This window comes from Silurus meridionalis, chromosome 24 (genome assembly GCF_014805685.1).
Source record: "Silurus meridionalis isolate SWU-2019-XX chromosome 24, ASM1480568v1, whole genome shotgun sequence".
NCBI lineage: Eukaryota > Metazoa > Chordata > Actinopteri > Siluriformes > Siluridae > Silurus > Silurus meridionalis.
The window spans coordinates 16,683,890-16,698,734 of NC_060907.1; the positions used below are offsets into that span (position 1 = coordinate 16,683,890).

The 14,845-nt window shown below is 36.2% G+C and overlaps 1 protein-coding gene across 1 annotated transcript; it reads right to left on the bottom strand.

Moving 5' to 3' along the window:
- Positions 1–2,147: 2,147 nt before the first annotated feature.
- Positions 2,148–14,775, bottom strand: mpc2a (mitochondrial pyruvate carrier 2a). Its single transcript, XM_046837837.1, has 6 exons — positions 14,669–14,775; positions 14,024–14,253; positions 12,356–12,396; positions 9,353–9,437; positions 8,505–8,616; positions 2,148–2,966 (listed from the first exon to the last, which is right to left on the bottom strand). Exons 2-6 carry the CDS (start codon positions 14,157–14,159, stop codon positions 2,927–2,929), a joined length of 414 nt encoding a protein of 137 aa, XP_046693793.1. The 5' UTR covers positions 14,160–14,253; positions 14,669–14,775; the 3' UTR covers positions 2,148–2,926.
- Between the last annotated feature and the right edge of the window lie 70 nt (positions 14,776–14,845).

A 14,845-nucleotide genomic window follows, 5' to 3' on the forward strand; every position in this document is an offset into this window, starting at 1 on the left:
CTGCGAATGTGTTGATTATCGTCAATTGAACAGTAAGACAAGAAAATATTCATTTCCATTACCAGGAATCGAGGAATCTTTGGATGCTCTTTCTGGTGCCAGGTGGCTTACTACGATGGACCTCACAAGCGGCTACAATCAGGTCCCAGTGGCCGAGAAGGATAAGATGAAAACTGCCTTCTGTACACCTTTTGGGCTATATGAATGGAACCGGATGGCCTTCGGCCTGTGTAATGCACCATGTTTGGTTCGCAACATTTCCAATCACTGTTACTCTATCTGGATGATGTTATAGTGTTCTTTTTCAGTGTTTGAGCATTTGCAACGACTAGAGGTGGTCCTGAAGCGTTTACAAGAAGAAGGCTTAAAGGCCAAACTGGAGAAGTGTTCGTTCTTCCGGCCCAAGGTGGGTTACTTGGGGCACTTGATTTCTGACCAGGGGGTGGTGACTGACCCCAAGAAAATTGAGGCAGTAGCTAATTGGCAGTCTCCTCAGCATGTCTCAGAAAATGGTATTAAAATATTTTTTAAGCATTTTTTTTGTTTAATAAATTTGTACTATTTTTGGAAAGTCACGTCTCTGTCTTTAATCCCATCCGAACCAGCAGGGTACTTCATACTTTTGTAGCCTTTTTTTTTTGGTTTAATTATTCTTTTGGGTTTAATCTATTTTCCTGGGTGAATAAATAACCCAGGTGGTGTAGTCTGTTCCTTTTTATTTTTAATACCTTTTAACCAAAGGTTACATATGTAAATCATAACTGGAGCTACACTTGTAATTAAAGCAACAATCAGCTTTAGAAAATGAACAAATCTGTAAAATAATGAAATGTCAGGTACACTAAATGGAAAAGATATTGGGGCACCTGATCTTTCCTGCCACATGTGGTTCTTCTCCAAACTGTTACCACAAAGCTAAAGGAGCACAGTTCTGTACACCATATTTGGATGCACTTTATTAAAATTTAGCATTCACTTAAACTTCAAAAAACCCAAACATGTTCCAGCATGGCAATGCCCCTGTGCACAAGGCAAGCTCCATGAAGATATGCTTCATAGAAGATGATCTTGAATGGCCTGGTATAAAGCTCTGATCTCATCCCTACTTAACACCTTTGGGATGAATGTGAACAATGACTGCATCCCAGGCCTCCTCACCTCATCTACATCAGAAACTGATTTTACTAACACTATTGTGGCTGATGAACACAAATGTATACAAGCACGGTCTTCAAAATCTTGTGAAACATCTGACCAGAAGAATGGAGGGAATAAGAACAAATTGAGACTAAATATCGAATGTAATGCTCAAGAAACACAAACTATATTTATGACTAGGTGTCTGCAAACTTTTGGCAATATAATGTAGTCCCAATGCTTCCAAAGATTGTAATTGTGCGGTATATATCAGCGATAATAAAAAGAACAGTTGGCAGCATCAGCAACGGAGCATCAGAGAGTGAAAAGAACTAAGGCTGAACTTATTAAGCTGGTTGGATTTATGGAAATCCCTTAATATCTTAAGGTGGATTGAAAGACTGTGTTTTGTAAAATCCATCTACTGCACACTACAACTCCTGCTACTTCAAATGACTGTAGAAAGAACATTACTCATTTCATTGCAGTGCTCATGTTGGTTCTCACTCTCCAGTGTTCTGTATTGTTTAATGATTTATAATCACACTCTTGATATCATACAGATGTGAATGGTTTCCCTTTTGAGTCTGGTTCCTCTCAAGGTTTCTTCCTCATAACATCTAAGGGAGATTTTCCTTGCCACAGTCGCCACGGCTGCTCATCAGGGATAAACACACACCATTCACCTTAACTGTTCAATTCTGTAAAGCTGCTTTGAGACAATGTCTGTTGTGAAAAGCGCTATAGAAATAAACTTGACTTGACTACTACCACTATGACTACAATGAGAAAAGGAAACAAGAAATAAAGACCATCGTTGATCTGCTAAGATTTAGCTGCCAGATACCACAGAACACCTTCAGAGGTCTTGTGGAGTCCTTGAGGGGTCAGATCCAGATTGGCAGCACAAATGTGAAGCAATATTAAACACAATATTAGGAAAGTGATTCATGTTATGGCTCATCAAAATTATGAAGATGAAAAGTAAATTACACACATGCTCATGCACATACTGAAACCAAGCAGTTTATTAAGAATTCTCTTTGAGTCACGATGTTTTTTTTTCTTTCACTACAAGTAACAGGAGAAAAAAAGACACGTCTACAACACTTTGCATGGCATTTTATACAGACAATTCTGTTTGCATTTCTGGACATTTTAGAGGTTGTGGTGCAATTCATGTGTAACATTTTACACTGGTTCTATTCTGCACAAATATCTGACTGGCCGACTTTCACCTAATAATAGACAACGTCTGATTAGAGCTCTAGACATAAGTGCCCTGAGATCTTGTCTGTACAGTCTACAACTTGAACTTTGCATTCATGAAAAAAAGAAATGATCACAAATAAACTTGTATCACCTGCATTTTTTTTTTCTCCAAAGTCAGCGGAATATTTTAGATGTGGGTAAAAAAGCTCCTGAGAGAGAAACATTTATTACATTTATGGCCACATTTAAAAGGCTGCCTCACATATATCCACACTATTAATGATAAAACTACAGTTTTATGAAAACAAAAATTATAGTTATGTCTCATTAAATTATTGGATGGAACTTTAATAGAACATAGTAGAATGATGCAGTTATTCATACTCATGTTTAAAGAGTTAGATCAAAAAATGCAGGCAAAGAATGAGGTAATAAAAAAATGGATTCTTGGCATTTGCAGTAAGAAATAATAATAATAAAAAAAAACATCATACTGTTTGAATTCTCTTTTCACATAGTTTCCTTTAATTAAAGATGGTATCCAGTATTTTCTGTTCCCCTGTCAGGTTCAGGACTGTTAAACTTTATGTTCTTTCTGCTTCAACTCATGATTGTACCTAAAAAAAGGGAAATAAATATCCAAATATAGTTAAACACATACCTGGTTACATACGTTAGCATTCTATTACAGTTACTAGAGGTCGAAAATAGTGGATTTTACTGATACCGATTGCTAGGTTGGATCGTATTTGCTGATTAACCGTTTGTAAAATGGATACTGGATTAAAAAAACAACACTCCATGTAAAACTGTACTGAATTTTCTTACAAAAAAAAGTACTGAATCATGAAAATGGCTAAAATAAATAAGTATTAATTATACATATATATAAATATTAAGGTAAATAAAAGAAATGCATTTGAACTGAAACAAAAAGTAACACTCCTAATAAATAAAAACAAATCCAAAAAAAAAAAAAAAAAAGAAACTTCAAATAAACAGAATGAGGTGTCAGTGATTCGCCTCTAGAGGCCGCTCTCGTACTGTATATTGCAACCCGGACAAACTATCAGTATGGATTTTTGCAGACAGCTGATAGTTCCGGGAATCAACTAATTGTGTCGATCTCTAAAAGTTACACCTTAAAAATGTTTTCAGTACTGTATTTAACATGCATTTATGATAGCATTTTGCATACTTTATTTGATTCACCTAGAAGTTTCACACGATATTTTTCACTGATGGTTGTTAAAGATGGCACAAATCCATTTTATAATGACTTTACCTTTATTTTCCAAGTACATGGCTTCCCAAACTAGGGATTGTGAAACTCAGAAGCTATATTTCTGTTGTTTATTCTATATTAAAACAGAGCACCAGTGTAGTTCTATAATATAAATGAAAAAATGTCTCTGTCCATCTACTTCTGCTAAACAAATACTGTGTTTGAGTATTACACTAATCGATGTATCTACCGTTTATTTTTTGGGGAAAAAAAACCCTCTTATTTATCCTTTAAACATACCAGAAGGTTTGTTTGCGTACTACTTTCCTGGATTTCTGATGTCAGTAAATACTTGGTTAAAGTCAGAGTTTTCCATCTGAGACACATCCTGTGACAACAATCACAATGGTGGTGGAAAGTTTTAGGAGAGATGGAGCTCACCATTGTGTTTAAAATCACTACTCATTTTACAGTTTTACAGACTTTAAAACCTGATCGACAGGTATATATTGTGTCACCTACACACCTGTCACCTAGTGTACGTCGTCAGTGTAAATCTTCTAGACATAGATATGCAGGAAGCGTGTGTAAAATGTAACTCAAATGTGCAATAAAAAAAGATCGACATAACGCTTCCTACTACACTGATATTCAGTGCATAGTATAATTCGTTCGTTTTTAATATCTAATATCACAGATACCCCTGTTAACCATTTAAAAACATGCAAATCTCTCAATAGTCCTATAATTTAATTCTAGAAATATAGCAAATATGGGCAGTCTTGACTTTGAGGTTGCAGATATTTCATCTCCATTTGAGGTTGGAAATTGGATCTCTGAAAAGGCTAAAAACTTAGATAAGCTAAAATGTCAGAATATAACAGCATCTACCACAAACTTATAAAATTATCTTTAGGCTTAAAGAAATGCTAATGCTACAGCCCAGTATTATTTATTTATTTTTTGCAATATCTAGTTTAATCCAGGTTTTTTTTTAAACCTAATACAGACTCTTAAACATTCATACAGTCAGTGATCAGGACAAGGCTGAAGCTGGAATCCTATTTGCATTTTTTTATTAAACTTTATATATGCCCCTTTTATTAATGCACATATTAATGCAAAATCTTGAGATTAAATTAAAACATATTCCTTCAATTCAACAGAATTTTCTACTCTAAAATAAACTGCAGATAAGCCTGTAGAGAGCACCTGTGTGTTTATTCTGTTTTGTCAGTTTGGATCTGTGTGAAGTCCAAGTTGGACCAGTTGGACCACAAAAAGTAAAGGTTTTGTTGTTCGTACAAAATGAGGACAAACATTCTGGTTCATCAAAGTCTCATACCAAGTCAAAATACTTTGTCTAATTAAAAGAAGTACGAGTAACACAGTATAGCCAATATTCCCTCTGGAATTCCAGAGTCTAGGTGAGATCTTCCTAATTAATTTGCCCAAACACATTTCCATCATTGAATGGTATCCATACACCAGTACGGAACAGATGTTCCAACCAGGTGTATGATTTCTGTGCAGGTATAACTATCAATTTAATCTTGTCAAATGCATTTAAAATAAAAATGATGGCTGGTGTCTTGCTGCAGTTCACATGACATCGAAACTGTTTTGTGTTCTGTTTTTTTGTTCTGGCATCGAGGTGTTGAAATAAACTTCCCCTAGACGTCTGAATGGACGAGTTACTGCCAATCTTCAAACGACGGGTGAAGACCTTCCTGAAACACTTGTACTAGCACTTATTTTCCGTTTGTTTTATGTCTTTATATACAGTGCCTTGCGAAAGTATTCGACCCTCTTGAACTTTGCGACCTTTTGCCACATTTCAGGCTTCAAACATAAAGATATGAAACTGTAATTTTTTGTGAAGAATCAACAATAAGTGGGACACAATCATGAAGTGGAACGAAATGTATTGGATATTTCAAACTTTTTTAACAAATAAAAAACTGAAAAATTGGGCGTGCAAAATTATTCAGCCCCCTTACTTTCAGTGCAGCTGAACTCTCTCCAGAAGTTCAGTGAGGATCTCTGAATGATCCAATGTTGACCTAAATGACTAATGATGATAAATAGAATCCACCTGTGTGTAATCAAGTCTCCGTATAAATGCACCTGCACTGTGATAGTCTCAGAGGTCCGTTTAAAGCGCAGAGAGCATCATGAAGAACAAGGAACACACCAGGCGGGTCCGAGATACTGTTGTGGAGAAGTTTAAAGCCGGATTTGGATACAAAAAGATTTCCCAAGCTTTAAACATCCCAAGGAGCACTGTGCAAGCGATAATATTGAAATGGAAGGAGTATCAGACCACTGCAAATCTACCAAGACCTGGCCGTCCCTCTAAACTTTCAGCTCATACAAGGAGAAGACTGATCAGAGATGCAGCCAAGAGGCCCATGATCACTCTGGATGAACTGCAGAGATCTACAGCTGAGGTGGGAGACTCTGTCCATAGGACAACAATCAGTCGTATACTGCACAAATCTGGCCTTTATGGAAGAGTGGCAAGAAGAAAGCCATTTCTTAAAGATATCCATAAAAAGTGTCGTTTAAAGTTTGCCACAAGCCACCTGGGAGACACACCAAACATGTGGAAGAAGGTGCTCTGGTCAGATGAAACCAAAATCGAACTTTTTGGCAACAATGCAAAACGTTATGTTTGGCGTAAAAGCAACACAGCTCATTACCCTGAACACACCATCCCCACTGTCAAACATGGTGGTGGCAGCATCATGGTTTGGGCCTGCTTTTCTTCAGCAGGGACAGGGAAGATGGATAAAATTGATGGGAAGATGGATGGAGCCAAATACAGGACCTTTCTGGAAAAAAACCTGATGGAGTCTGCAAAAGACCTGAGACTGGGACTGAGATTTGTCTTCCAACAAGACAATTATCCAAAACATAAAGCAAAATCTACAATGGAATGGTTCACAAATAAACATATCCAGGTGTTAGAATGGCCAAGTCAAAGTCCAGACCTGAATCCAATCGAGAATCTGTGGAAAGAACTAAAAACTGCTGATCACAAATACTGTCCATCCAACCTCACTGAGCTCGAGCTGTTTTGCAAGGAGGAATGGGCAAAAATTTCAGTCTCTCGATGTGCAAAACTGATAGAGACATACCCCAAGCGACTTACAGCTGTAATCACAGCAAAAGGTGGCGCTACAAAGTATTAACTTGAGGGGGCTGAATAATTTTGCACGCCCAATTTTTCAGTTTTTTATTTGTTAAAAAAGTTTGAAATATCCAATACATTTCGTTCCACTTCATGATTGTGTCCCACTTGTTGATTCTTCACAAAAAATTACAGTTTTATATCTTTATGTTTGAAGCCTGAAATGTGGCAAAAGGTCGCAAAAATCAAGGGGGCCGAATACTTTCGCAAGGCACTATATATAATAAAGTGTGGTATAATTCCTCTTAACAGAGTTTAGGCTGATGGTATCCCAAGTTTCTAATCTTGTTAACCAGTGTTGCTTTATTCATTGATAGGGACTTCAAAGCACTTTTGTACGTCGCTCTGGATAAGGGTGTCTGCTAAATGCTCTAAATGTAAATGGTAATTATACAAGGGTCACTTTCACAATTAACCTTAAATGCACCCTCCAATCCAAAACAAATTACAAATAAGGTTATAGTCCAGGACTATTTAGATCAATGCACGTGTGACATTAAAATCTAATAATAATGTATAAAAAAGTGTCGGTTTAGTTGATTGCATTTGCAACATCATTTTAGTCAGAAGGAAAGTATGCATATGGAATTGCAACGACAGAAGAACAGAATAAACTCGCACTCAATCTTCAGCCTTCTCCCTTTAAAAATTATTTTAAAAAGGCACAGAGGTTTTTCATCTTCTTTTCCCAGACATCTGACATCTATTTTTTATGACACAGTTTTGTTAAGCTTCTTTCTGGCCCAGTGAAATAACTAAAGCCTATTTTAATAGCTCTATTACACTGACCCAAAGGGGTTTAATAGCTTATTTAAGGTGGGTAACTGTTATAACCTGCTGTATTCAGCCTGTATTCAGTATTGCATCTTTTAGCCCCTAATTATTGAGCAAAATGCTTGTTAATTCTTGCGATTCGAACTTCGATCCCCTACTGATAGGCTGAGCACCCTTCTGTTACACCACTCAGAAGCCCACTGTTAGGAGACTTTCAAGATAAGAAAGACTTTTATCCAGCCTGGAGCCAACTGATACAATTACAGCTCATCAAGCCTACAAACCCATTAACTGATTCTGAAATTTATCTTGAAACAACATATGAGGTGGCATCACAAAGTTTCGAAACTTGCTCTGTTTACAAGAAATTACTTTAATTTACACACGATCACCTAAAAATAGTCCCCTTGCACAGCAATACAGTGCTCCCAGTGTTCCTGCCACCACTGGATTGTGTGTGAGATCATGTGGATTGTTCTCCGACAATCATCATGCACGAGTTGCTGAATGGTTTTTACATTTTCAGGGGTTGAGTTTCTTGAAGCTCTTCCTGATCTCTCTTTGTCTTACAGTGAGTTTCTTCATGTCTCAAAGGTCTCTGTGGCAGATTTGCCCGGTTTTCGCTGAATTTCACGTTTGTTCTCTGTCCTAACTTGCTGTCCGTAATGAAATCGTAGACGTGGTAAACTTGTAGCATAAGGTTTAAACGTTTATAGATGATGTACTAACCTTTATCATCCATATACTGTTTAAATATTGCGGTATTATGGACAGTTTGAGGAATTGTTATGTGTATACAGTGGGTTAGCCAAATAAAATGATTGGCTACAATTTGCAGGTAAATTACTGTATATTATCTGCAAAACTTGCAATTTAATTGGTCATACTGAAGGTAAAAAAAACTAATATTTTCTATGAAAATAATCAATATGCAAGTGATATTGGTAATGCGTGCACACTTACATCCAGATTCTCAGGAGTTGAATGCTTCCAGATAACCCCAAGAAGAAGTTTACTGCAAAGAGTGCCCAGATCCTGGGAGTGATCACCAAGCAGTACCGGGACCAAATTACACCTAGAACACAATCATGAAGGCATGAGCATAGAAGATATGTATTTTTATTTTGCCTGTATAGTCAGAACTTTTAAAATACTGTTATAATTTGTAAGTACTGTACTGTAAGTAGATTATCATCCCACAAGTTTGCTAGACAAATTTTACAAAATGTTAGTGTTTTAAAAAAAAAATGACAATAAGGCAAATAGCACTTGTGCAACTTTTAGCTCAGCTTCTTATAACAATGTGAGTAAAAATGAAGAGAACTGCTGCATAAGCTACCAAAATATAAATCTTATCCCCATATAATCTTTCAGCAATCCTTACAGCCATCATTTTTACCAGAAACCTCTGCTGCTACAAATGCCAACAGCAAATTTGTGACAGCATCTGGCTGACATGTTTCAGAGAAGACACTGTCAAAGGAAAGTAAAGGAAATACCAAGCTGATGTGAAAACCATCTATTAACTCCTGAAGATATTAGAAAAGATCCATACAATAGTAATCACTATGAACTGTTGTCTATCATTAAGATAATATTTCATCTCCTCATTCTATAGAAATGGTCATTTTCTTGGAACATAGGTATCTCCAGAGCTGCAAAATAATAATAGTAAAACATTTTAGTTAAGATCTAAAAATCTTCAAAAGGATTTTATTATAATTTCTGCTTATGGGATGAGTATTCCATGAAAAAAGAGAGAGTGAAACTGCCCAGCTACTACCCAGAGCACAAGTTCTTGGATTTACTACCTGTAGCTGTGAGGACACATGACTGAGAGACACTGAGCTTTTCTGGGGGACGTGTCAGGTCTGAAAATCCAGCAAAAACCAGGCCCTGCAGACAAATGAAAGAGAGCAAAGAGAAAGAGGGAGAGAAACAATGCCTTAACATAAAAAGACTTACTGTATAAATACACTATAAAGCCAGATGTTTGAAATCAAATGACCTTCATAAGTACTTTATGAACATTTAATTCTAGATTTAGTCTGCATTTGCTTTTTATTTTATTTTTTTTTAGCTTTCACTCTTTAGGAAGTGGGAGTTCACCCACAGGAGTATTAGTGAGGTCAGGCCGTGATGTCGAGTGAGAAGGTCTGGGATGCAGTCAGCATTCTAATTCATCCCAGACGTGTTCAGTGGGGTTTAGTGGGGTTGAGGTCAAGGCACCGCGCAGGCCACTCAAGTTCTTCACAACCGTGTGTTTATGAATCTTAACTTCACGTTCTTTGACTTGTACCAAAAAGTATATGCCACTAGTGCAACACATTAATACAGAACACCAACTATTACAACTTCTTGAGAAGGAACGAAGCATTTTAAAATAAAATATAAACATTATTATCAAAGATCATGTGATTATTAGCAGCAGATTTTAATTTAGTCATATGAGCTTATTTTTGAAAATTGTAACGTGAAGGACAGATTTGACATATTTGAAAACGGGAAACACTTTTGGAGATTAAAAAATAAATGAAATAATGGATCAAAATTCCAGATTTAATTTACATCATTTGGACCCACATTTCCAGTGATCAAATATATAAAAAAACGTGACTGGCAGGTTCACTCATTGTGCAGGTTTAAACAATTATTCGCTTTAAATCTCCACTCTTCAAGATCATGAGCACCCAGAAAGCAGTCTGCTGGAGAAAATTAAGAACGTTGGCAAAACCAATACAACAATTTGGAACGTGGGCAAAAAAACAGAAACTGCTTGTGTACTAGACACTGAACAGAATCAAGGAGAACAACAGCTGCAAGAGTGAACGTATCACAATCCATCGTTTATAAAGACTGTAAGAGCAGAAACATATAGAAACACACACGATCTAACTGGGAGGAACTCCATCCATCATAGACCAATACAATGAACCAAACACACACTTCCAATACAACTAATATAAAAAGGCTTTTAGACCCAGTCATTCATGCAATTAAGCACACATTTTCAGCAAAAGAATGAAGGGAGAACCTCAATATACAAACAACAGAAGGAAGCTGCAGTATAAGACGAGTTCAGAATTAAAAAAGAAGAATGTAACAGTTTTTGATGTCTGTAGATGTACAGTTAAACAATGTGACTTTAAAAAAAGAGATACACAATCAAATATTTAGCGTTTTTTAAAGTAAAAATCTGTTCCAGTACTTTTGCTCAGATTACACTTGGGTACTCCGACATGTTCTAAATCCATTAATACATATAAATAAAAAAATAGCATGAAATTAAATTAGAACCATCGCCTTCATCAGATCATATTCATGTTTTAATCCAGGGGTGCACAGACTTTTTCAGCATGCGAGCTACTTATTAAAAGTCAAAATGATCTACTGACTGTAGAAATGCATAAATAAATATATTTTTAATGTCATGTGATCTACACACACTTCCTCTGCGATCGACAGGTAGATCATGATTGATGTTTTGGGCACCTCTGTTTTAAACTCATCTTCTTGCTGATGGAAAAGTTTAGACTTTAGAAGGAGAAATGAGCTAAAATAATAAACATGTATTGCATTTGATATGAATTCACTTTGAATCTTTCTACATCGTGTAGAGCTCAAATCTGGAACTGAATTAATATTAACTGGTTGATTAAAAATAAAATAAAAAAGTTGTAGAACGTGGCACATTGTAAAACCTCTAAACTGCACACGGGTCAAACAATTAGATGAACACAATGCACCTGTTTACAAATGTCATATGATCTTAATATACTGTAAATAGACCAGGTTCCTGGAAGGCAACTGTTCTTTTGATACTTCCTTCAAACTGTTCCTACTTGATACTTCATCCATGAGCAAATATCGATCTAGGTTTGGTTCAAATATCCTGGACACACCCTGCACCATCAAATCCAAAAAACTGGAAACAATATGACACCAGTGAGGAGACCAGTATGTGTCCTTCAAAAAAACAGTGTTCCAGTTAAAAAGGTCATTCAGAGACACAAACCAAGACGCCAATTGTTCCTCCGAAAGGTGTTCAGGACGATAAATCTGTTGAAAGAACAATCTCAAACGTTTTACTGGTTAACACAATAAAAAGGTTTACAGTTTATTGTGCAGAAACTAGGAACCTATTCAATGTTGATTGAAAGATGAATGAAGCCAAACACAAGGTATCCTGTTTCAGTAATCATCAGGCTTAAAAACAGGTGTTTTCAACAATAGGATTATTTCAAAAGCAAGAACCAGATGTTGTAGAATGGCCCGGTCGAAGATTCAAGTTTGGTCAAAATCCTATTGAACAGAGCTCGAGCAGTTTAAGCAGGAATGAGCACAGATACAGTGTCAGCAATTTTTAAACTTAATAATAACAAATCCTGGGATTCTGAATCACACACATGCAAAGGAAACTTCAGCCAGAGGAATTTAGTCGTGTTGTGAAAACTTGTGCACCTTAAAAACATCTGCTTTTCTGTTTAATTCGCCTTTAAGTCATCTAAAAGCATTGAGCAGCTTTTTCACTGCAATTCGCTAAAAATACACCCTTAAAAAAATGCCATAAACCATCACAATAACACCAACAGTCAGTTCACTGGGGTTCAGTCAGCTGACAGATGAATCTCAGCTGAGTCTCTACCAAAATAACTATCTGCCCGATAGCAAAATTGGGCCTGGCATCCTGCTGGGTAGTTTATATCTGATATCAATGTCTGCACACACACACACACACACACACACACACACAGAGTGAGAGAGAGAAAGAGAGATTAGATTAAATGAGATTAGATCAAATAAAAAGTTCTCACCCATTTAAAAACAGGCGCCCAGAAGAAAACTGTCTTTGGTCCTGGAGAAAAAAACAAAACCACAGCATTAAAAATGTTTTGTAGATCCATAGAATTAAAATGATGAACATATTCAGTTTCTTTTTTGTTTGAATAATGAGTGCATGATGAATTATTATGAATGAGTGTGACAAAAACATGCTGTAGTCTAAAATGGATGAATGACATGTAGGAATAAGGCAGTTGACACAGGGGTTTTAAACGTTACGTTTCGAGGCATTTAGATTGAAATATTGCACTGATTCAGCAGATCAGTAGATTTGTGTATTAATAGAAGTTTGATCTGAAAGTTATGGACATCATAACTCAGAAAATATACTACAGACCAAACTGTGTTTTAGTCTGCTGTCTGAATGTTTCCTTTATAAGTCACAGTGTTAGATTTCGAGTGGATCAAAGACCAACAGCACTTTTTCTTTTTTATTATTTTACTGTATTTTGGTGACTGTTTAACTTTTTAGTGAGCGCAGTTCAACTCACATTTCAGGCCACCAACATATTTACATGCAAAGCACAATAAAAACAGAACTATGATGCAATTATATAAAAGGTTTTTGAAAAAACTTGAGTTTGAAGAGAATACAAGACTGAAGGAAAGAACAAAACCCAACAAAACACAGTACCAAAGGAAGCCAATGTTACACAGAAATATACATCATAAATACATTATTTCTGAAAAAAATACATCTTATTGCACTGGTGTTTGGTGTGACACAGAGATTAAAATGTATTATAAATATAAATATATGTGAAGACTAGTATATACAGCTGTTATTTATAGGTTGTTTTCAGGTGGGACCTTTTATTTATTTATTAATTATTATATTCATATTTATTTTCTTTTGCAGATTGTCATGATTAAATACAGTTTTTTTGTTTGTAATAAAGTTCACTACTATTATACATGCAGTGTTGTGTTTTTTTTTAATCCGGATTCTGTTTTAAAAAACAGATTAGTTGATGAATCAGTTATCTTCAAGTACGATCCGATCTACAGTAGCTGTTGGTAAAATACACGTGACCTCTAGTTATTAATGTAGAAAAATTATTTTGTTTTAATTCAACTGTAAGCAGAAATAAGTAAAGTAGCAATGAATATGAAAATGTGATTATTATAGTAATAATGATCTTTTAATAGCTGAAATATCTCTTGAAAAGGAAAATCTTGTGTGTCTGTACGGTGCAGAACAAAACAAACTAATGGAGCATTAGGAGGAATAATAAATATATTCAAAATCATAATAAAATCTCCACAATTATACTATTAGACACTTTATGGTCCCCCAGTAATGATAAGAAAAATGATGTGGCCCCTCACAGAAACCAGTTTGAGGACCACTGAGATGCTGAAATCCCACATCAGAGACACAACATTCCTCTGGTTTTAAACTCATCTGCTGACATCTGATGCAATTGTCAGAGTTTTGAAAGCAGAGAAGTGACTTCAGTTTGCTTTCGTAAAATGTTTGCTTTTCCACATGTTGGCTCGTGGATGAAGACTGCAGCATTGCATAACATGCAAAAGCAGGTGACCACTGATGAAGGTCAACCAAACAGTATCTTTAATGCAGCATGAACTGAATGCACCATGTTTCCGTTTTAAAAACCATGTAGAAGATAATAAATTACCTGCCGGATGGTTGTACATTGGTCTCAGTTTGGGAGGAAGCATGAGCTCAATCCTGTCCAGTGTCCTGTGATATGTGCCTCTGAGACCACTGGAATAAAAACGCTGCAGTCGCAGGAGACCTCTGGAGAAGTTCATGTTTCAGGCAGGAGCTCTGATCTCCAGATCAACACAAAGCTTCAGGGGCAACCGGAACACGTCGTCAGAAGTTCTTCTGATCTCCTCCACCTTCCTACACGAACCGATCACAATGTACAAGTGTGAAAACGCGCATGTTGTGGTCACTGCGCTCGTGCACGAGGGCTGGACGTGTGGGTCTCGCGCACAACCTGCGATTCCACCTGCACTTCCGCGAGACACGTGAAAGAGCAGCGCTCTTATTATTATAATAAATAATAATATTAATTACAATATTACAACAACAATAATAATAATATTAACCGGTTACACACACACACACACACACACACACACACACAAACATATTTATACACACACACACACACACACAAACACACACACACACACACACACTGGAACAACAATGACATGAACTGCATAAAGTAACCAATAAACTACAACAATCTACTATTTTTTTTTATCCAAAAACACTGTTTTTAATAAAATATATAGAATGACGTCATTACCGGTTACACACTTCCGGGGGAGAATTGAGTCGGAATGAGCGCGTGCTTGTGGTGTTTGCTGAAGGACAGGAAGAGAAACCAGACCCTGATTTACCCTCTGACTTCCTCAACACATTTTATCAAACGAGGAAAGTAAAACAGGGATTATTCTTTTTTTATTATTATTGATTTATAAAT

Excerpts from the sequence above, each read along its gene's own strand:
- mpc2a (XM_046837837.1), bottom strand. The coding sequence starts at position 14,159 with ATGAACTTCTCCAGAGGTCTCCTGCGACTGCAGCGTTTTTATTCCAGT. Across the intron at positions 12,397-14,023 it reads AATGTACAACCATCCGGCAG|GACCAAAGACAGTTTTCTTC; the intron begins GTAATTTATTAT and ends TTTTTTCTCCAG. Across the intron at positions 8,617-9,352 it reads ATGTGTCCTCACAGCTACAG|GTGTAATTTGGTCCCGGTAC; the intron begins GTAGTAAATCCA and ends ATTGTGTTCTAG.